The following is a 23,628-nucleotide window of genomic DNA, read 5'->3' as shown; positions in this document are numbered from 1 at the left end:
ATAATACTAATATTAAATACATTTTTCCATAGCCTCATTATTCCCTATCGGTCATCAGTCCATTCGCAATAGCTTCACGAGTGGCATTCATGTTCACATTGCCTTGTCCCTCATGGTTCCACCCATTTGTGACAACCACATGCCCCGGTGGCATGTAGTCCTCATCACGGTCACACTTATCAAAATCCTCATCGAATATCTCACTCTCTCTAATGAAGTTATGAAGTGACATGCAAGCGATGATAATCTTGGTTTGCTTCTTTACTGGGTAACTCGGGATATCCAATAAGATGCGTCACTTTTGCTTCAACACACCAAATGAGCACTCAATTACATTACGGAGAGAGGAATGAGCAAAGTTGAACAACTCTTCTTCTTTACCACTGGGTGGTCGTCCCATGCGGAACTCAGGTAGATGATATTTTTGTCCTCTGTATGGTGCAAGATAGCCGGTGTCATTGAGATAGCCAGAATCGACAAGATAATATTTGCCTGCACCATGATGTATGTGTTAGTACGAAAATAACGCATACATATAAGAATGGTATACGTGTGATGCATCAAAGTAATTGTACCTGCTGGAGGGTGTGGAAATCTCTTCTTGTACTTGTCAAGTGTGTCTCTGAATATCCTTGTGTCATGTGCAGAACCTAGCCACCCAGCTACTATAGAGGTGAATCGCATGTCGAAGTCACATACTGCCATGACATTCTGAGTGGCATAACCATGGCGACCAACATGGTTAATCATCTCATCAGCCGGCACAACAACTGGTATATGCATACCATCGATTGCACCAATGCAATTATTGAAGTGTGGATAAAACCTAGAGTCACGAATCCTGTCATGCATGGTTCTGAATTTGCGATCGAAGGGCCTTATGATGTCTCCTGCCATTCTATTCAAGCATGCCAACACATGGTTGAATTTCCTGTGAATGGTGTCAGTTGATCTATGGAAGCGATTGTGCACTTGGCTCACAGATTGGGGGACCACCAACAGTCCATAGAAACATTGCAAGAGCCTCTTCAAAACACATAAACTTTGTCCCTTTCAAACCATAATGTTCTACCAGCCTGTCATGCAAAGCATCAAAACAAGGCCTGGTCATCCTATACATTTCATAACAATCTTCTGTAGTCATAGGTCCACTGCTGACCGGTGCACCTATACTCCCTCCTCTTCCTTTTGTTAAAATATTTTCTAGCATGCAGGTAGAACCAAAAAGAACAGCCACATTTCGATTGCGTCTCTTTTTCCTTAACTTCCTCTTCTCGGCAGCAATATTAATGTCTCCATCACTTGAGTCACTTGAGGCACTCTCAGCCTCTGTTGATGAACTCATCCAAAAACAGCAGCAAGTAAAATATGTGAGCAGTAGCAACAAAACAGCAGCAGAAACAATATTTATTTGACAGCAACAATACAGCAACAACAACAATATTTATTTGACAGTAGCAATACAGTAACAACAACAATATTTATTTGACAGCAGCAGCAGCAAGAATACAACAGCAGCAACAATACAGCAACATCTACCATATTTATTTGACAACAACAACAACAATACAGCAGCAACAACAAATCTGAAATAAATTGAAGAATACAAATACATTGTTCAGGTCACACACAATATTACGAAACAGTAGCAGCACACACAAGTCTGAAATAAATTGAAGGATACAACACACAAGTGAATGAATTTCTAATGCCTCTTCCTGTCCGCGTACTGCCTCTTCAACCACTGGAGTCTCCCCTCACTAGTCTTCATAGCATAGAAGAAACACTTATTTTCAAGTTTACCAAACAACTTTGTTGCAATATAGTACTCATCACTTGTTTCAGGTGCCTCACACTTGACAACTTCCTCCATGATGGCATCAATATCATTTGCAACTGACACATTGCTAGATGCCTCTGATTTTTTCTCACTAATGACATGATCAACAAATCTTTTGAAATCCTTTCCATAAGGATCTTTCTTGGGTCTCTTTGGACTGCAAGGTATGGCACTTGCCCCCCCCCCCCCCCCCACGCTTCTAGGTTGAGGGGTTCCTTCATCATCAGCCTCCAAATCAACAATACAACGACGTCTTGGCATTCTGCAATGTCATCTTCTTCAGCTTCGGGCATCACCGAAGAATTGCCGGTCACACTAGCTTTTTGGAACATTTTCTCTAGCCATTCCAAGTTGTCCGGGGGCCTTTTTCGAAAACGTCTAATATCCTTATGGACCTGCATATGCAATTCAGATTTGTTAGTACATAAAAAACAACATACGATTAAAATGAAAAACTATTTGAAACACACATACCTTGATCAGGTCAGCCCACTGTTCTTCACTAGCTGTTATAGTCTTCTTAACAGGATCCTATCCAAGTCCAGTAGCCTTTGTCATGTAATACACCCATGATGTCCAGATGCATTTGAATTCGTCCCAACGGTTTTTGAATTGCTTACGTGTATATAGCCTTCCAGTTTGCTTATGGAACTCCTCACTTAAATTTTTATAACCAAAGTCTTGGTAGGCCTATTGCCCTCGTTGGCCTCTTTGCAAGCAATCTCACAAAAAATCCTTGCCGCATCGGTATCCCACACAGCCTTTTGGACTTGCTTATCATCCATTATTTCACTTACGACAGAAACATAAAAATTAGTCATGGGATTATACAACCTAGAAGCATGTGTGCTGGACAAGGATGGATCATAAAATAAATTCACAAACAGCATTTTTTTCAGAGAATAGGCATGTGTATTGGACATGGATGGATCATGAATTTGAGACAAGGACATAATCAAAGCACCACAGACAACAACACCATTCATCACATGCAAACCCCCCCAGTTCATAGATACAACAATCACAAAAAATTTGCAGAGAAAGTAAGCAATATGACGGGGGAAATCAAATGGAATGGTGCTCACCTTGCAGGTTTGTTGCTGGTTGGAGAAGCAGGGGCGTCGGCGGAGGAGATGCTAGTCGGAGGAGGGAGAGCCAGCGGGGAAGGAGCAGTGGCCGGTGGGGGGAGAGCCGGCCGGGAAGGAGCAGGAGCCGGCGGGGAGTCGAGGGACGGGCGGCGGAGCAGGGCCAGACCACGATGGGAACGGGGGGCGGAACCGGTGGAAGAGGCGGATCCGGTCGAGGACAAGGCGGATCCGGCGGGGGCGGGCCGGCGGCGCGCCCGGGCGGCGCGAGATCTAGGTCGGGCCGCTGCCTGGTCTTCGTTCCTGTTCGGGAGGAGTCGGGTCGGGTGAGGGAGAGTCAGGGTCGGGTGAGAGAGAGGAGTCGGGGAGGAGAACAGAAACAAAAAAACGTTTCGTTTCTAATTTCGTCCGAGTGGCAGTTTCCCTGTAAATACTGATTAAGTGGGAAGGGCAAACGGGCGTGGGATTTTATCTCCAGTTCCAGCCGGAACGAGAGGTGATTCTTCTCGCTAGTAAAAAAAAGGCTGAAGTTTGTTCTTTGCAGCTAGTTTGTTTTGCTGTTTGTTTTGGCTTGTTGGTCCGAGAAGTGAAATAAGCTCAAGCCTCAGTCTAAACAAAGGCACCCCTAATCACGGGAATCAATAAGGGGCATCTGTCTTGTGTTACCAACTAAGACAGCTAAACTCCTATCTCAACAATTTCAGGTGCGCTATAAGGCCACTTGGACTCCCCGTGATGCAAACGTGTTAGCACACTGTTTGGCAAATTTTGCTAGGACTTCCCTCTCTTCTAGAGTCCTGACGGAACAATCTGGAGACCTGTTCGGGAGGTTGTTGAAAATCATTGTAACCTGTTTCAATCTTAATCGATTGCTCTTTTAAAAAAAAGAAAAAGGAAACTAGGAGGATGTTGCCTGCTTTCTTTTTTCTTAGAGAAAGACACGCGGAGGAAAACGAATATGCGAGTTGTTGGATGGTAAACCGTAAAGATGCGGCCGGGAGCACAGATCGGAGCATGGCGCCCGACAGGCAAGCCGCGCCCCTGACCTGTGCACCCAAACCGACGTGTCAATGAGTCAAAGCGCTATGTCAACTGGTTAAATGTGCCGAGACAATGCATGTGATGAAGCACTAATATTATTTGATATCCATTAGTATATCTATGCAGCATTTCCAACTTTGTTTATAAATTGCAACCGTTGACTGAATCTAGTCATCCCAATTCTCAGAATTAAGATATGACTGTGAAATGTGAATACTAAACTAGCCTGATTTTGTTTCGAACGGGATGAGAGTCAGAGGCAGGAAATCCTCCGTTGTAATTAATCGCTAAACGAACACAATTGACGAAACAACAAACCGATGTTAGTTGATTAGTTTTAGTGGGCCCTAAGTGTGAGGTAAAAATGGTGCGTGCACGTTTTGTGAGGTGGCTTTATAAAAGAAAATGTTGGTGTCTTCATAAATAGTAGAGATAAAGAACAATACTTTGCCTATTAATTTTTCCCTAACTTATTATTAAAGAGATAAATGTTGGAACCTACTCGGCTACTCGCTCTGTCTTTGTCCGGATCCACAGTGATGAAACTGAAATCCTAACTCGAGTCAAGCAATTTTGCACGATACACACACAATTCCTTCGTAAAAACCATTATTCTTACCGCATCTACCCTTTAGCACATACAGAAAAACTTAGGGGCCTATCTAACAAAAGCCACCCATTCAAAATGTAAAGTTTTAAATCGGCCAGATCGGACGATTTGAATAACAGATCATGCGTCCCGACGGGCCCCAGACAATTCCTTGAACGCCGAGGCCCCACCACCAGCCTACCGCCTTGAACGCGAGTGGGCCCAGCACCTGCCACGCACGCGGAAATGACGCCCCCCCGCCCCTCGGACCGTTCAAATCCCGTTGGCCCCTCCGTGGGGAGCATTTGCAGCGACCACCCCGCACTCCTCAGCATTTCAGTTCCTGTCCTGCGAGTTTATATTCCGGCCACTAAAAAGAAAGCGGTCGAGAGAAGAAGCGCCAAGCCAGAGCCAAAATTTCGCCATGAGTCCACGACTCTGCCCAGCGGCGTTCTAGTTTGTCGCGGGGCTCCGATAAGGCACACCGCTCCCGCTCGCCGCCCGAACCCGCCCGCCCCACCGCCCGCGCCCCTCGTGCTCGCCGCCACCGCCGCCGCCGGATTGCGAGGCCAGGCTCTAGGGTTGGGAGGCGCCAGGGGTTAGGGTTTCGGCGGGATGAGCTACCGGAGGGGGTCCAAGGTCTGGGTGGAGGAGAAGGGGGAGGGGTGGGTGGAGGCGGAGGTGGTGGAGGTGAAGGACCGCGCCGTCCTCGTGCTGACGAGCCAGCGGAAGAAGGTGCTGCGTGCAATCCGTCCTCCTCTGTCGCTGTCGCTCCATTCCGTTCCGTGCGGTTTAAGTTTGCGTTGTATGTGCCGTTTGGTATTTTTCGCGGATGCGAGCGTGGCTTACGGGATGTGAAGACATGTCATCTGGGGTTGGCTTGCCTCGTGTTGGATTTGAGTTTGGGGAGAGTGGTTTTGTCATTTCTGCTCTGGTGTTGGTTTGATCACATTTTATTATTAGTTTACTAGGTTGTCCATTTTTTTATTTATCTTTATTATTATTAATTTGAAATTGTCTCGAGTTGTTACTGTGTAAATTGCTCTTGCTAGGATAAGTCAATTCGAAATGGCGGAAGTAGTGCTAGTTGCTATTTAATTTGAATCCGTCACTTTTTCGGTACATCTGTCTACTGGGTTCTGAAAGTGCACTGGTCCTTTGTACTCGTGGTGTTAATTCGATCTAAAATTGGAATCATTGACTGTTTAGACTTAAATTCTGTAGGCATTACTTGCCTGGCTTGTAGTACTGTAGAAATAGCTCCAAGCTTCAATAAAAGTACATTTTGTTTACGCCTTTTGAGCTGTTTAGGACTTAGACTTGGTTGGAATTTGAGTCCATTCCACTCCACCCATAGATTATGATGAAGCAATTTATTATGTTGTCGATTTTGGTTTATATCTGGATTTCCTGCCCAGCATAACTAATGGTATTCAAAAAGCACTCGGAGATCTGTCTTCTTGTCTAGCAATTTTACAAATACCTTGTTTTGTTCACTGATGGAAATTTAATTTGTCCTTTCTCTTTGTTCTTAGATTACAGTTTTGCCTGAAAAATTGCTACCTAGGAACACAGATGAGGATCTCGGTGGGGGGCATGTCGATGACATGACCAAACTGACCTATCTTAATGAACCAGGTGTTCTGTACAATTTGAAGAGAAGATATGCATTGAATGAGATATATGTAAGTGGTTCACCAGCAATGTTCTTGTATGGAAGGCTTACGTAACTTGGTGCCTGCTAACTCCGTCCAAACTAAAACTGAAATTTATGCAGTATTAAAAACATAAGGTTTGTCAAAACAATTTGTCACTTTTAAAACAACATCCTGAAGCTCATTTCAATGGTGTGTTAGGTGCAACTCAATTTTATCTAATCATGCTACTGTTTAAGACCTTTTCATGTATAACTACCATGTAATTATATATGGAAATATGTGAAGCACGGAACTGTTGGCACAAATGCGTGCATTTTTGTTTTCCTACTCATTTAATGAGTTATAGGCATGGGCAGAGGCACCGCCCGGCCACCCCGGGTGGTTGCCCAGGCTCCCCTAATTAAAGTTCTTCTAATTAACGTAAGCAGGATAATAAAGTTAGAAAAATTTATGGGCAAATTTTAGTTTAGAACAACTGACATATATTTTGCCCAGGCTCTACTAATTGTCTGGCTCCGCCAATGGTTATGGGCTACTTTGTATGACAGCTTTTCCACCTGTCCTTTTTGACAGACATACACTGGAAGCATCTTGATCGCCGTTAATCCTTTCACAAGGCTACCTCACCTGTACAATGAGTACATGATGGAGCAATATAAGGGTGTGCGATTAGGGGAGTTGAGTCCACATGTTTTTGCTGTAGCTGACGCATCATACAGGTAGGTGCTACATTTTGATTCAATTGTGAGGCCCTGTTTCCCTGTTTGTATATATACTGCTTGTTTGTTGACATTTAAAGTTAATGTAGGGCTATGGTGAATGATTCTCGGAGCCAGTCAATCTTAGTTAGTGGTGAAAGTGGTGCTGGGAAGACTGAAACAACAAAGCTTATCATGCAGTATCTTACATATGTTGGTGGCAGAGCTGTTCTTGATGATCGATCAGTTGAGCAACAGGTTCTCGAAGTAAGTTTTACCACACATTTTGTCCAGTGTAATTTCTGGAAACTAATGGTCTTCACATTGATCCATACCATTATTGTTTTTTTGTGAAATATTTGATTTCTCAGTGCTACCCATATAAGGCATATCTTATAATGTTTTCATTTGTTTCCCTCCAGTCTAACCCTCTATTGGAGGCATTTGGCAATGCGAAAACAGTTAGGAATGACAACTCAAGGTGAGGTTTCACTTTTGCAACGCTTAATGTCGGACCAATTCCGTTCAGACATGTTCTTAACTTAGATAATATCGCTGATTGGCAAATGGCAATCCATAAGATATATACCTTTTTCCCCTTCAAAATATGCAATAGCTTTACTAGTTCGTAGAACTCAACCATTTTGATCTTTCTTTATCTAATTTCAACTTATCATTCTTTCTTGGTTGCAGCCGGTTTGGAAAATTTGTCGAGATTCAGTTTGATCGGAATGGTAGAATATCTGGAGCTGCAATTAGGACCTATCTTCTGGAAAGATCTCGTGTTGTGCAAATTACAGACCCTGAAAGGAATTTTCATTGCTTTTATCAACTATGTGCTTCAGGGAAGGTGTGCACTCTGTACCAACTATTGCGGTTTGTTCAATTATATCTTTGTGACTTGTGTACATTATATGATTGTTCACTTCTGACCGTGTAGCATGGTCTCCTGCTGTTTTCCCTGTAAAAAAAACTGTGCAGCATGGTTTTGGATTTTTCTGTGAAGTTATTAAAGCCCACAGTAATTATTGAAGGGCATGGTTTGACTTATACAATCATGCTCCTTTGCAAATGACATCTCTACATTTCCCTGTTTCACAATTTATTGGTTTAATGAATTAGTATGTACTTACGGTGACATGCATTTCTATTACAAGAGTGTTCTCGCAACCATTTGGTATCTCTATTGAATTGTAAAATGTTGCCTAATATGTATAAAGTACATACCACTTTTTGAAAAACCGAACAAAAGCGGCGGTTCGACAAAAAAAAACGATTAATCGTTTTACAAAAAGAAAAACTACATATGAGCAGGCAAGTAGCTGTAGGCAAGGATCGAACTCGGGGCCTACCCCACCCTCCCGTAAGTGCGCAGGAGGTCCAATACCAACTGGGCTGCATTCTATTTGTGACCAACTCCCCAAGTATAACTGCTATTACGTGTGTTTTCTGGAGGATATGAAGCTGAAATTCCTCCAAAGTCCTTACTGCCTTGGAAATCAATGAACTATCGATAGTTTTCGCCCGTATTGAACCGGCGGGTAGACCGACGAACCAGTAAACATACCACTTCACCAGTTCACTCACCAGACTATTTTTAAAACTATGGTACCACTAGCCAAATTCACAGCAACAAAGCTTTGTGACTTTTGGTGGGTTAAGAAGTATCCAAGGTGTATCAATCAATTAAATATGATATTTAAACCTGTTTTGAACCAGCGGTTAAACCGATGAACCAGTAATTGTCGGGATATTAATACTCTGCTTTTTGGGCTATTGGTGTGACCTAACTTCTGTTGTCCCTACGGGCCTGTTTGGATTGGATGTTCTTTTTGTGTGAGCTTCAGCATTTCCTTCAAATGTGAAGTAAATAACTAAATACCAAAACTTTACCATGAACTACTCCCTCCGGCCGAAATTACTTGTCGAAATATTACATGTATATAGACGCTTTTTACACATAGATACATCCGTATTTGGGCAAATTTAAGACAAGTAATACCGGTCGGAGGGAGTTTATCAGCTGAAGAGAAGGATCAATGCTAGAGATATGCAAGATGCTATTCTCATAATCCTCTTTCTCAAAAAGTAGTTCATGCAGAATCGTGGGTATCAATTCTCATGGTAAATACGCCTAATGACGTATCTGCTAATGTTACTGCATGTGCTGATCTAAGTTCCTTTCATAGTATATTATCGGCCACTGTTCAATAAGTTCCATTGTATGCATTCTAAAACAAGGTGACATATCAGGTGAAAACCTCTATTTAGTGAAAACTTCCAATCCTAGCCATTAGATCTCAAATAAACGGATCAGATGAAAAGTTGAACCTCTAATCACTTAAACTTATTTTATCAACCCCCCCCCCTTCCCCCTACAAGGAGGGACTCGTGATTAGAGATCTAGTTTTTTTCTCATAAAATATATTTAAGTGGTTAGAGGTTTCACCTGATCCATTTATTTGCGATCTAATGGCTAGGATTGAAAGTTTTAGCTGAACAGAGATTTTCACCTGATACGTTCTCCTAAAATATGCCTGATTTTAAGGATGGAAGGCATGGCAATCTAAATCTTGTGTATATTAAATATGAACTGATCATTTTTTTCTGTTCGATATATATGTTGGTGCCATGCAACATGAAGGTTAATTTTGATTGTGCATTGTTTCTGAAGGATGCCGAGTTATACAAGCTTGGGCACGCAAGCACTTTCCATTACTTAAATCAAAGCAAGACATATGAATTGGAAGGGATAAATAACGAAGATGAGTACTGGAAGACAAAAAGGGCGATGGATATTGTTGGTATCAGCACAAAAGATCAGGTTTCTAACAGGATGTGTATATACTCAGATGTTATTAGGAAATAGAACATTTACAGAAAATCTTTCCATACAGTAGGTGTGGTGCATAGCTCTCTTTTTTTCTGCAAGAAATAATGTGCACGTTATGCTTTATTCAGGATGCTATATTTCGGACATTGGCAGCCATTCTCCATCTTGGCAATATTGAGTTTTCTCCGGGAAAGGAACCTGATTCGTCGATAATTAAGGATTCAACATCAAATTTTCACCTCCAAATGACAGCTAAGCTACTCATGTATGAATTTGATTGCGGCCACATTTATTGTTTTCACAATCCTCATCTGTAATTGAGTCATAAGTTCTTTCACTGTTTAACCTGGTCGTTGAGGTTACTAATGTATGATTAATTTTCCCGGCTGTTGTTGCTGATGAGTAAATGATACACTTTGTTCCCTACATTAGTGAATTTCCAAATATGCATGGAAGAAGCTACAACAATAATCAGAACTTCGATTTCCAAGGCCATAATACTTGTTGTATGTATCTATGGATATTAGCAATTGAATCTTATTATAAAACCATGCATAACAAATAACCTTTGGTTAAGACTGAACTGTAATCAGTGAAGTTTACAATATTAAACTACCTTTCTTAATCAAAATTGTTGCTCATAGTTTTACTTTGCTATGTGAATTAGGTGTGATCCAGACGTGTTGGTTGCATCTTTATGTAGCCGGTCTATACATACTAATGAAGGAATAATCATAAAAGCATTAGACTGTGCAGCAGCAGCAGCTAATCGTGATACTCTGGCAAAGACTGTATATGCGAAGTTATTTGACTGGTACTCTCTCTTGCCTTGTTTTATAAGGTTCGTATGCTTGTACATGGTAACACCTTTTAACATTTCAGGCTTGTTGAGAACATTAACAAGTCAATTGGGCAAGATGTTGATTCAAAAGCACAAATTGGTGTTTTAGATATCTATGGCTTTGAAAGCTTCAAAAACAACAGGTCTCTAAATACACTCTCTCTCTCTCTCTCTCTCTCTCTCTCGGAGCTGATATAGACTTTAAATCAAAGTATCTTTAAATTCTTTTTGCTAACTCGTTGTGCTATTTGCAGCAAGAGGACCATGTTAACTGTTTATTTTAAGCATTTTTTAGAGTTTGTCATTTTATGTGTATTTAAAACTGTTCTCATGCAGTTATTGATCTTTTTGTGGAACTATTTTATTGGTTTGTATTGCATATCTGTGTATGTACTAAGCTATTCTGTGTTTTGCACATATTATTACTATCTATTGTGGAAAATGTTGATAAGATCATGCAATAATTAGCTACCAGCTATCACATTCAATTTTTTTATTATGCCCTGATTTCTGGTTCTTAATGGTATTCTTTTTTTAATCTCTGAAGCTTTGAGCAATTTTGCATAAACTTTGCCAACGAAAAGCTTCAGCAACATTTTAACGAGGTATGTTCTCCTGTCAGATGTAGTGCAACGTTTCTTTCATAGATGGTAACACATTGCTGTTGCATGCTTAATTCACTTGCTTTTGTTAACATTGAGTGCTACAAATGTGTTCCCTCAGCATGTATTCAAGATGGAACAGGAGGAGTACAAAAGCGAGAAAATTAATTGGAGCTACATTGAATTCATTGATAATCAAGATATGTTGGATTTGATCGAAAAGGTCGTTTTATTGTCTTTATTATTATTATTATTTAGTTTAATAACGAGTGGTTTGTTTATCAATCTACGCTTTGTATTTTGATTTAGTGCTGTCAATATGTGAGATTCCTTATTTTGTTGTACTTTGTTTCCGTATCTCGTTTTGAAGTGGTTAGATTGTTATCTTGCGTTTAGTGGTTTACACTTGGATTGAATGCCCCTTTTACAAGTTACTAAGTCAAGTATTGAGCTGGTGTTATAATTGTCTATTTGTGCCATCAATGCTGGAATCTGTTACTGCTCTTATGCCTTGAGCATCACTGCACTCATGGTGTTGGAGAACCGAGCATTGGTAGGTTCGCTAGCAGCATGAGCGTGCTTGTCGCCCACCTGTCTTCGAGGCCTAGCCTCTGCATGGTGCCCCTAATTTATATAACGGAAAAACTTGAAAACCACCGGGGGCTACTCCCTTGTCGGTCTCACTCCCACTCTCCTAATGTTTAGTCTTGATAGTTTGCTGATCTCAAGCGTTGATCTGACATCAACTGTTCTCGTCACCACCTGCCATCGCTTGTAGTGCTGCAAATAATCATCAATCTATCACGCAACACTTGTTCACAGCAATTCATGATTTAACTGTGGGTTACTGGCATGCTGCTGTTTCGTACGAGGTGTTTAAATATGTTAATAGCTATCAATAATGTTAGGTGCAGGTAGCAAATACTAAGTTTTCTAATGTTTAAAGATTACGCACATTTTGCTCGGGAGTTGTGCATGCTTATGCTAGGTATTTCCTTGTTGCATCATCTGGCCATCAACGATGTATATTTGGGATGCATCAAATGCTCTTTTGCTATCTTTCTACCCCTTGCTGGATTACATGTTAGTGCAAGACTAATTCTGTTGCATATCCTCTAAACAGAAACCTATTGGCATTATCGCTCTGCTGGATGAGGCTTGGTAAACACTTTGTTTTACTTCTCCTGGAAAATAACTGTTCTTTACTTTAAAAACGTTCCTTTTCTGAGCTATCATGTGTTCATTTTGCAGTATGTTTCCAAAATCTACTCATGTAACCTTCGCAACAAAGATGTTCAGAAACTTCTCTTCCCACCCAAGGCTCGAGAAGACCAAGTTCTCAGAAACAGATTTTACTATCTCTCACTATGCTGGGAAGGTCAGTCAGTAAACAGGTTATTTAAATAATTTTCATGTATTGACTATGATAGAATCTACCTTTTGCAGGTGACGTATCAAACAGATTCTTTCCTGGAGAAGAACCGGGATTATATTGTTGCAGAGCACTGCAATCTTTTATCGTCTTCAAGATGTCCATTTGTTTCTGGACTTTTTACTTCTTTGCCGGAAGAGTCATTAAGATCATCATACAAATTCTCATCAGTGGCTTCTCGATTTAAGGTATCAATACAAAGTTCATTGATTCTATTTACTTCTGGTCTTTGTAATATGCACATCTGCCATGAGTTTTTTCATTTGGTTGCTGTGCCTTTTCAATTCACATGCTGCGGAAAGGCCGCGCTCACTACTTTATTTATAACGTGGCCAAAGTAAAAGAACTCATCAGGGATGAGGCACGCCCTTGGGTTAAGGCTGGGGCTTCAGGCCTGGGGATTTGTCTCCCTGGAGGCCGGGATGTGCACTTAGTGCACCTTGTGCTTTACTTCGCCTTCTCTTTTCTTACATTCTCTGTATCCAATACATTGAGACACAAATCTTTTGCACTTTCGCAAAAAGAAGAGGTAAAAAACTGCAGAAGATATCTGACGCTGTAATTCTTAACCATCTGGCATGTTACTTCCAGAGTTCTGGAGATATGCAATAACCTTTATGGTTAAAGCAGATAGTGGTGTAAGATAAGATATTTTATTCCCTACTGACAGTCATAACATGAGTTTTCTGCATATATTGTTACTAGCTAGTTAGATTAAAAGAACTTGTCTGCCCATGCTTATATCTGGCACTTCAGTGTTTTGATCATTTTTGGAGATCTTATTTTTCTTTGAAGTTCCTCTGCAGTTGCACCAAATGCAGTTGAGTCATGATTATGCTAGCTTAGCTATTTTTTAATTCATTTTACTACTAGATCATGCCTACCACTGAGAAGCTAATTTAGTATCTTGTCATTTCTTATGCATGGTTTGGATATATTTAAAGCTACAATATCCTGACTCTTCTGACTGCCCATGTATTTCTTTTCTTATATAGCAACAACTTCAAGCCCTGATGGAGACCTTGAGCTCGACAGAACCTCACTATGTACGCTGTGTGAAGCCTAACTCTGTTAATCGACCTCAGCTTTTTGAAAATCAAAGCGTCTTGCACCAACTGCGTTGTGGAGTAAGAACTTTCTTCTTATGCAACAGTGTGTTACTTTCTGATCTCTTTTGTCGTCAGCACATATTCCCTTCTCATATAGAAATGTTGTTTTCAATCCAAAAAAATATAAAAATTCAATTGCAGCCTGTCGCCTGACTTAATGCTGATTGATTCTGCTTGAAATCAAACCTTTTTGCAATAGATGTATCAAGCTTATGGCATGCTATGCCGACTTTTGACCAATTCGTTGGTTGGGCTGGTAACATATTGTTCTTTAGAAACCTGCACGTGACTTGAGTAGGCCTACTATCTGAAGCAAGTTCGAGAATTAACTGGGACCGCATTCATGCGATCACTTAAAAGATGGGCTATATTATTTGTCCTTCATTGGTTATGCTTGCAACACAATCTCAAGCAATATATCATACAATTACTTACATGATGCCTTTTTACTTCCATATGTTGACACCTGCATGATTTACTCCTGATTTTTTTCCTTACAATTGTAATTTCGTGGTGGCGCAGGGTGTTTTAGAGGCCGTTCGCATTAGTCTTGCTGGCTATCCTACCAGGAGGTCATATGCTGAATTTGTCGATCGGTTTGGTGTCCTGGTTCCTGAGTTGATACTGGGAAGGTACAGAATTTATGCACTATGCAACTTGTTTTGGTTTCAATTTTTTTCGGTTCACAATATGTCATTTGGCTGCACTGCTTTATAAACTATACAACTTCTGTATTTTGTGTGCACGGGGCTGGTGATCTTAATCACAAGTACTCCCTCTGTTCCTAAAAAGTAAGGCGTATTTTGTTTCCTTTGACCAAGGATTACCCCGTCAACGTGTGACTTATGTGATACAAATCATGATCATAAACAAGTACTCCCTCCGATCCATAAAAACTGTCGCCCACTTAGTATAAAATTTGTACTAACTTAGTACAAAATTGGCGACACTTTTTATGGATCGGAGGGAGTACTTTTGAATACAAGCGCAATGATATCAATTTCATTTCACAAAAAATATATATTAATAGACTAATTCTCGGTCAAAGGGTCGGTCAAAGGAAACATTATATGCCTTATTTTTAGGAATGGAGGGAATACAAAACATCTGATGGGCCATTTTAGGAAACATTATACGTCTTATAACCAATTCTTTAGTTCGGACAGACTCTTGGTGCCCTGTGTTGAGTTTGATGTAATTTTACTTTGAGGAATATCGAGCTGTTGGGCTATTTGTATAGATTCCCATGTTCCATATGAAGTACTCCCTCCGATCCAAAATAAGCCTGGGTCAAAACTGTGACACTTATTTTGAATCGGTGGTAGTAATTTGTAGTGACAACTGGTTTGTGTGTGGCATCTGAACCATTCGTGGTGCTACGGTGATTACAATATGCCCTTATCTGCTACAGCTGATTGTGGAGTAAGTTATTGCTGTCTTGATATACTATGAATGGGTATGTAGTATGTACCGATACGTCTGTATTGACTTAACACTCCATGCCATCTCAAATGGTTGGCACGATGCTCATTTGCTTGTTCATTCTAAATTGCCAACTTTGCTGTCCAAACTGCCTCATCCTGTAAAATGGCTTCATTCACAAATTTCAGTAGTTTATGCGAAGCCGTGTGAAAAAAGTTGAGAGTTCATCAGTTCTTTTTTTCAAACATTAGTCATTTTTTTATGTGTACCCTATTTAATATTGTGATTACTTATGCAGTTACGATGAAAGGGCATTGACAGAGGCAATTCTTGAAAAGATGAAGCTTGACAATTTTCAAGTAATCTTCTTGGCTGCTAGTTTACCTGCACTTCTAATTCTTGAAAAAACAGCAGTTCTTTGTGCATGCACTTCCAATTTTTCAACACAGTAGCATTCCATTCTTTTTTGAAGTATCAATTGATAGTTTACCACTCAACCGGCTTTAGTTGAGAGAAGTGAGAATATTTGTTTGACACCGCTGTTTACCTGATAGCTTGGTAGAGCTAAGGTTTTTCTTAGAGCTGGTCAAATTGCGATATTAGATGTGCGTCGTGCTGAGGTTTTGGACAATGCCGCACGTCATATTCAAGGTCGTTTCAGAACATTTGTTGCTCGCAAAGAGTTTGTGAAAACGAAGAAGGCTTCAATTTCAATACAAGCATTTTGTAGAGGTAAACAAGTTTCCTCAATCACGTTTGTTTATTTATTACTCCCCTGTTAATATTTACATGCCGTTTTGGTTTATGCACAAGCATAATGACTACCCTAACTCTCTTTAATTCTTGGGATGAACCATGCTATATGCTATTTCTCTCTGGCTTGCTGCCATACTACATGGATGAGCATGCACCGCAAAAGCAGCCAATACAGGGCAGTTGGTTTGCCTAGGGAATTAATAACTTGAGTTGATAATTGTGCAATGCCAATGATACTTAATTACTTAGAAGGGCAGGGATACAGCAGGAAATCGTGTGAAATGTTCTTCTTGGAAGTGTAGAACATGTATTTTTGAGCAAAATAGATGCCTAAATTACTATTTATTCTGAATGGAGGGAGTATGTTGTGCGCAGTCAGACTTTTGAGTCTAGAACAACTAAAAGATATATTGATTCCTATGCAAAATGGCCCTGATTACTGATTAGACGTATACAATTTCATGTGAATGGACGCTTTGTGAAGAAATATGCCCTGAAATATCAAACCTTGAATGCATGCTTGGTAGTTGCCAGTGTTAAATCTTTGTGCGTTGTGATCATTGACTGGACGTAGTATTGTTTGCTGGTACTTGGTAACTTTCTTTCTGTTGTTGTATACTCCATACTCTTGTTCCTGATATGTTCATGCCCTACAAATTACAGATCTTGTCCAGTAGTTTTCTAACCATTCTCCATTAACTGTATAATCTTGTTAATTGCTTGCACATGCTGGTTGCTAATTCGGAATGATCTGCAGGCTGTTTAGCAAGAAAGATGTATATGATCAGAAGAGAAACAGCGGCTGCTATAACAATTCAGAAGTATGTAAGAAGGTTGTTGTTACGACGAAATTACCAGCAAGCATGTTCAGCATCTCTGCTTATTCAATCTTGTATTCGAGGGTTTATTGCTCGCCTCTATTTCTCAGCCATGAGAGAGCAGAAGGCTGCTTTAGTGATACAGGTACACCTTTGTCGTCTCTCTCTCTCTCTCTCTCTCTCTCAGTTTTACAGAAATCGAGCCAACTTAAACCAAGTACATCATTTCAGTGCATGATACTTTAGGTTATATGCAAACAAATTGTCCATGATAGCAAGCAGTTAGTTTAAATTTTAACTTGTAAAGTCTTGTGCATGTCATAAGCATGACACTTTTTGGCCATGTAGCTCTAGATTGATTCGGGTATTAGGAAGATGCTGGAGGTTATATTGTTGAAGGTCTAAATTAGTTTTTTGGCACATTGTAGTCCTTATGGCGAAAACGGAAGGCCGTCATGCTTTTCCAGCATTACAGGCAAGCCAGTATAGCAATTCAGTGTGCTTGGAGACAAAAACTTGCAAGAAGGGAGCTAAGGAAACTCAGAATGGTAATTTGTTTTATTGCAATTTTGCAATTTCTTTATGTAGTAAATCAATCAGCATGCTTCTAACTGTGCTGAAATCTGACAATGATTGGCTAGTACCTGAATTAGCTATATTTGTTTTTACTTAGAACACTGGTTCCCTTGAAGAAACATTGCTTCATTTCCTTTGTTCTTGTTGTCCACTTTAGGATAAGCCACCCATCAGTGATGTGGCATGCAGCAGTAAGGTTGAGTCTAAATTAGGCACGACTAAGATCTTGGTGGCCAAGTAAATTCCAAACAGGGTCATCTGAACACCCAATCCAACAACACTTCGTTCTTCCTCCATCCATGTTTCTTTGTGAACTTCTACACTCAGTGAGAGTTTAAGAAGCGAGGGTCATTTGGCTGTGTCACTGGGAATGAGAGGGAGAGAAGGGAGGGGAGATGCTAGAGCTTCTTCGATTAATCCAATACTTAATAATAAAGGATGTGCCTGGTCTCCTTTATATAGTGTCGACCCTAGCAATCATATCTAGTTGAAAGGAAAGCATCCTTATACTACCTCCTTTTCTCAATACATGCGGAATCAGGTTACGTCAAGACAAGGCTTTTACCAAGAATACTTCACTAATATGTTGTTTATATGATACGAAACCATAGTTATTAGTAGTACTTTTGAAGACGAATCTAGTGATAAAAATTTCATGTCATAAAAACAACATATTAACAAAGTAATTCTTGGTCAAAGCCTTGTCTTAACAAAACCTAATATGTGATGTATTGAGACGAGGGAGTATAATATTATCTCTGATCTCTTCTGTCAATATCATTGTTCATGCTTTCTGACCTGTATTACTTCTTGTTTTATTGGTGTGTAGCGGGAGTATTTCTTATGGCATGATTGATTTTGTAGGCTGCAAATGAGGCTGGTGCACTACGGGATGCAAAGAATAAACTTGAGAAACAGTTGGATGATCTTACTTTAAGACTTACGCTGGAAAGGAGAATGCGGGTAGGTTTTTCCTTCTACTATTTTTGCTTCTATTTTCTGTTGTGATTCCTTTATGCACTTGTGCTCGTACCTGTCAGTAGCACATTGAATTTTAGCCAGTAATTTGGTATTTGCTACTTTTCTCCAGAAGTTATTTATAACATAACTTGAAATTTAAACAATTCCAGGTTGTCTGCGAAATAGTTAAGTTAGACATGTAGTTACTGAAATGCAGGGCTATTAGCATTATAAAATACTTTTACATTCCATTTCAATTTTGTGTGATTTTCTCACCCCTCACACTTGGTTCTGTTTTGAATATTCCTACAATTTTATCCTGCACCTTATGTTCTATGAAGATAATAGAACAATCAGGTGTGGCAGCATACTGGATTCCAAATTTTCCTTTATTCTATATCTGATGACAGTGCTTTTTGCTCTTTGATGCGTGGACTTTCTAATGTAGGCTACTGGTGAGGAAACAAAGTTGGTGGAAATATCAAAGCGTGAAAAAATAATAGAAACATTAAGTGCGGAATGTGCCGAGGCTAAATCATCTGCCCGAAGTGAACATGACAAAAATCTGCTGCTCCAGAGGCAGCTAGATGATTCTTTGAGAGAGATAGCTATGTTGCGCAGTAACAAGATTCTGAAAGCAGAAACAGAAAAGGAGAATTCTAATCTAAAGGTGAAGTTTTCTCTCCTGATAAATTTTTATGATGAATATATTTTGTTTTGGCCCATATCCATTTTTCTTCTTTGGTATCCTTTTCTTTCCCTTCATGTTTTGGGATGGAACATATAATTTTCTGATGTCAGATTTCTTTTACTAACTGATGTAGTTCTCCTTGGAGTCAACGTGCATGATCATGACTCGTAATCTTTTTGCCATATCATGGTTTCTTTTAAGGCTTATTCATGTAATTACTCTGGTTTTTATGCTGCCTGCTGTAATTTTTCCGTTTGATCGCCTATGTATTCATCGTCCGAACTATTGGTGTTTCCCTTCATCAGTACTTTCACTGAAACCTTTACCTTTTACTTCCACAGAACATTGTCGAATCACTATCAAAGAAGAATACGTTACTGGAAAATGAACTAAGCACAGCTCGTAGAAGTAGTGATGATACAATGGAGAAACTGAAAGATGTGGAGGGAAAATGTACCCACCTCCAGCAAAATTTGGACAAGTATGTTTTCCCTTCTACTCCCTCAGTTCCTAAATATAAGATGTTCTAGCTTTGTCCTAATTCAAACTTCTTTAAGTTTGACCATGTTTATAGAAAAATATATTAATATGTACAATATCAAATAAGTATGCTATGAAAATATATATCTCGATGGATTTAATGAAAACTAATTTAGAGCTGTAGATTTTGGTAGATTCTTCTATAAACTTGGTCAAACTCTTAGAAGTTCGACTTAGAACAAAGCTAGAACATCTTATATTTAGGAACGGGGAGAGTATTATATGAAACTGCAGGATGCTGGAATGATACACGGGTCTATGGTTTTTGCCTGTTCTTTCTAATTTCTATTGCTATTTGTTACTATCTAACTGTTACTGGCTTCCTTAATTCAGACTACAGGAGAAACTTACGAACTTAGAAAATGAAAACCATGTTTTAAGGCAGAAGGCATTTAACATTTCTCCCAAGACATTATCTGAGGTTCTTTCCTTTCTGCCCATTCCTAGTTTTCATTTTTTTTTCACCGCTGCACAACTATTTTCTTCCCACCACTTTGATCTGACTTCTTGCCTGAATACAGAAATTTTCTGCGTCAATTGGTCTCGGCAACAGCGAGCAAAAGCGTATATTTGTAAGCTTGTTCTTTTGATTCAAGTTGGATACCTGGAATGATCTATATATTTTGTATAACTGCTTGAAAGTGTCAACATTGAAATTGTAGGAAAGCCCAACGCCAGCAAAATATCTGTCTCCTATTCCACAGAGTACTGGATCGAGGAGAACAAGGTTGCCTGTTGAAAGGCATGAGGTGAATTCAACATTTTTCTTAACCTGTCATTTTTTTTCTCTTCATATTAGAGTTCAGTTCATTTCTTCGGAGATAAGATTGCTTATAGTTTGTTCAGGATTCTTTGGCATGATGGTAATTTTTTTATTCAGGGAAACCATGAAATCTTATTAAGATGCATAAAGGAAAATTTAGGGTTCAAGGATGGCAAACCAGTTGCAGCATGCATCATCTATAAATGCCTTCTACACTGGCGTGCTTTTGAATCCGAAAGGACTGCTGTTTTTGATCATGTAATTGAAGCCATAAATGATGTTCTCAAGGTAGAGATCATTTGAAGCCTTTTTTGTTTTGCTGTTTGCACCACACATTTCATTTGTAGAAGTCAAATATTTGGATTTTAATTTTTGTTTCTATTCCAGGCAAAGGAATCTGATGGTAGATTGCCTTATTGGTTGTCCAATACCTCTGCACTGCTATGCCTTCTACAGAAGAATCTAAGGTCAAACGGATTTTTTGGTACACCATCTCGCCGCTCTGCTGGACCTTTAGGGCTTGGTGGGAAGATGGCCCAAGTAAGGAACTGAGCTTGTCAGCTATTTATCCTGTTAGTACTGAATGCTATTCAGTATATGCCGAAGAATCCTGTTAGTACTGAATGCTATATTCACATAAAAAAAATCAACCAAGGAAAAAAGAAAAGAAATTTCATAGACATGTTTGTAGTTTTGCAGTACTGTAGAAGCAATTTTGGATTATGCTTAAACATAGATAGGACACATAATTAGCAAACAGTATGCTTTATTAAAATTATACGTGGAAACATAAGCGCTGTATAAACACAAAGCCAAAAACATAGAGAATTTTGGTACTCCTAACCTAGTCAATCTTTGTGATTTTTACGCAAATCTCTGCAAAATTGATTTTTTTATGTATCTTTCTCCCTGACGCTGAGATTGCCTTCATAGCTTGTAGGGCGCGGTGATACTCTGGCACAAGTGGATGCTCGGTACCCAGCCATACTATTCAAACAGCAGCTAACTGCATGTGTTGAAAAGATCTTTGGGCAGCTCAGAGATAATCTCAAAAAGGAAATATCACCTCTTCTTAGCGTGTGCATTCAGGTATGCCTTCATCTCCTTTGAAACTTGGTTATAGACAAATGCGTTGGATAATGGATCATTTAGTATCCTCCGGAAAAATTACATGCAGGCTCCAAAAGCAACACGTGCACAAACTGGAAAAGCTTCCAAATCGCCAGGGGTTGGCGCTCAACCGCCCCCAAACTCCCATTGGGACAACATTGTCAAATTTCTAAACTTGCTTATGGATACTTTACGTGAAAATTATGTAAGCTTTTCATTTGGTTCTCCTTATTTGCTGCAACTACAATCTTTTGCTAGCTTCATTAGAGAGGATTTGATGGCCTTGTTCAAATGATTCTAGTAACCTTATCTGTGTCTGTTGCAGGTACCATCCTTCTTTATACGTAAACTTATCACTCAGCTATTCTCTTTCATCAATATACAACTTTTCAACAGGTACTTCCTCTTCCTTGGAAATGGAAATACTTGGTATCTGTATAAGAAAAATGCAAGCATGTTTTGGAATAAATTACTGGAAATATCTTTATATAATATATAATTTAACATACAGCATTGATCTTCAATGGACGATAAATGATGATATGCCCATTATGCAAATAGATCACTGTAGCGGCAATTCTGAGTTTGCTAAAGGACCTATCTGTCACTAGAAAATTGGACTCTTTTGATTAAAAATTGTAGGGTATCCCTGTTAAAAAAATGTAGGCGATGGGACACTGGCACATTCCAAAGGGACTTCTTTGTATGGTTCAGAACTTCAGATATATGAAATACTACTTCACTTCCTGAATGATACTAATAGTTTTGTTGTTCCATCAGTCTTCTTCTTCGGCGTGAATGTTGCACATTCACCAATGGGGAATATGTGAAAGCTGGGCTATCATTGCTGGAGAAATGGATTACTGATGTCACAGAGGAGGTAAGTGCCAATTCTGCATTCTGGTTGTTAGGTTGGTAAGTGCTATGAGAAACCATGATAATGTGGTTTAGCTTGTTTCATGTCCAATGTATGCTTGCATGTTTCATGTTCAGTGTTTTAGAAACAAACAATATTCTTGGGATGATGCTTCACATCTGTTTGTTTGTTCTCTTCAGTTTGCAGCTTCACAAGTTTATTATCCATTTTACTTTTAGTTTGCAGGAACATCTTGGCATGAGCTTAATTATATCAGACAAGCTGTTGGATTTTTGGTAATTGCTTGTTGAAGCTGACTTCTCCCTTTTTCGTTTATGTTACTTCTTTTATGCCTCAGCACATATCTCACTAATAATTACATAATGTAGGTTATACACCAAAAACGGAAGAAGACACTTGAGGAGATCAGCCAAGATCTCTGCCCGGTAAGACTGTACGACTTGTACATTTTTGCAGTTACCCATCATTTACAACAGACTATAACAAGCCCATTTTGGCATGTAGTCCTTGAGTGTTAGGCAAATCTACAGGATATGCTCAATGTACTGGGATGACAAATACAATACCCAGGGAATATCAAACGAGGTATGCACTTTTAGATCATAAGCTTTCATTTTTTTTCTTTTCTATTTTGTTCTTTTGTTCTGAAGATGTTATGATTTGACAGGTTGTTGGTGCAATGAGAGAGATGGTCAACAAAGATTCTCAGAACCTCGTATCAAATTCCTTTTTGTTGGATGATGACTTAAGGTACCCGTAATTTTTTGCTAGTTAGTATTTAACACAGTAGGTAGAGTGCTTTCAAAGTACTGGGTGTTGTGCATCATGTTTGCTTAGTGCAGGGCATACTTAACAGACTGTCAATTGTGTACTTATACATGATACTTGCTTGGTGCAGTATACCATTTTCAACCGAGGATTTATCCATGGCCATCCCTGCAATAGAGTATGCAGGTGTGGAGCTTCCTGAATCTCTTCATCAATATCCATCAGCACAGTTTCTACTGGAGGCATCATGATCCACATCCTGTCTAATACTAGAAAGGTGCAATTAGCGTTTCTATGAAGATTCGTTGATCCCCAGATTTTACGGGGTCACACCCACCCTTCAGCGATCTTTTATTGTTTGTTAGGTTTATAGAACAGAATTGATTCCGGATTGAAGGGGGAAAGTGATAGGGTAGCCTGTGTTCCAGAGCAACAATTGTTGCTACAGCCGTGGGTATCCACCTGACCTGGCTACGCAGTGATGTACAAAGAATACTGTAGAAAGTGCAAGGCAGTTGCCCAAAATTGATTACTTATGTGGCAAAACTCTATTTGGTGCAAAACATGTTCTGCACTCGTGACCAGATGGGTTGATGGTAATTGGTAAACGCAAAAGAGC

At 39.6% G+C, this 23,628-nt stretch overlaps 2 protein-coding genes across 3 annotated transcripts; one reads left to right on the top strand and one right to left on the bottom strand.

Annotated features, from left to right (window-relative positions):
* Positions 1-3,295, bottom strand: LOC104583868 (protein ALP1-like). Of its 2 annotated transcripts, XR_731929.3 has the most exons (4): positions 2,926-3,295; positions 2,315-2,632; positions 576-2,235; positions 478-492 (listed from the first exon to the last, which is right to left on the bottom strand). XR_731929.3 is itself a non-coding variant. In XM_024462467.1 (2 exons), exons 1-2 carry the CDS (start codon positions 895-897, stop codon positions 296-298), a joined length of 519 nt encoding a protein of 172 aa, XP_024318235.1. In that variant the 5' UTR covers positions 898-1,034; the 3' UTR covers positions 1-295. The 2 variants fall into 2 exon arrangements, 1 of the variants encoding a protein (XP_024318235.1); XM_024462467.1 differs by lacking the exons at positions 2,315-2,632; positions 2,926-3,295 and having other exon boundaries at positions 1-492; positions 576-1,034.
* Positions 3,296-4,968: 1,673 nt separating this feature from the next.
* LOC100845088 (protein OPAQUE1) lies at positions 4,969-23,624 on the top strand. The gene is made up of 38 exons (XM_010237739.3): positions 4,969-5,290; positions 6,091-6,240; positions 6,787-6,932; positions 7,022-7,178; positions 7,334-7,392; positions 7,605-7,761; positions 9,586-9,735; positions 9,873-10,009; positions 10,412-10,558; positions 10,627-10,728; positions 11,133-11,190; positions 11,309-11,410; positions 12,311-12,348; positions 12,439-12,565; positions 12,634-12,807; positions 13,615-13,746; positions 14,251-14,360; positions 15,449-15,509; positions 15,705-15,882; positions 16,664-16,869; positions 17,153-17,272; positions 18,165-18,263; positions 18,709-18,930; positions 19,293-19,432; positions 19,825-19,912; positions 20,013-20,063; positions 20,154-20,240; positions 20,372-20,542; positions 20,642-20,794; positions 21,188-21,343; positions 21,432-21,569; positions 21,690-21,760; positions 22,145-22,244; positions 22,460-22,516; positions 22,610-22,666; positions 22,746-22,826; positions 22,909-22,991; positions 23,140-23,624. The coding sequence occupies exons 1-38, from the start codon at positions 5,171-5,173 to the stop codon at positions 23,258-23,260; spliced, it is 4,506 nt and encodes a 1,501-aa protein (XP_010236041.1). The 5' UTR covers positions 4,969-5,170; the 3' UTR covers positions 23,261-23,624.
* The last annotated feature ends 4 nt before the right edge of the window (positions 23,625-23,628 follow it).

This window comes from Brachypodium distachyon, chromosome 3 (assembly GCF_000005505.3).
Source record: "Brachypodium distachyon strain Bd21 chromosome 3, Brachypodium_distachyon_v3.0, whole genome shotgun sequence".
Taxonomy (NCBI): domain Eukaryota; kingdom Viridiplantae; phylum Streptophyta; class Magnoliopsida; order Poales; family Poaceae; genus Brachypodium; species Brachypodium distachyon.
Note: the sequence above shows the minus strand (reverse complement) of the source record. Positions and strands in the feature narration are given on the sequence as shown.

Bases quoted from the DNA above. Each gene is read 5' to 3' on its own strand.
- LOC100845088 (XM_010237739.3), top strand. From the start codon at position 5,171: ATGAGCTACCGGAGGGGGTCCAAGGTCTGGGTGGAGGAGAAGGGGGAG. The intron at 19,433-19,824 runs GTATGTTTTCCC...TCCTTAATTCAG, and splicing joins CTCCAGCAAAATTTGGACAA to ACTACAGGAGAAACTTACGA. The intron at 21,761-22,144 runs GTACTTCCTCTT...TTGTTCCATCAG, and splicing joins AATATACAACTTTTCAACAG to TCTTCTTCTTCGGCGTGAAT.
- LOC104583868 (XM_024462467.1), bottom strand. From the start codon at position 897: ATGGCAGGAGACATCATAAGGCCCTTCGATCGCAAATTCAGAACCATG. The intron at 493-575 runs GTACAATTACTT...ATCATGGTGCAG, and splicing joins ATTTCCACACCCTCCAGCAG to GCAAATATTATCTTGTCGAT.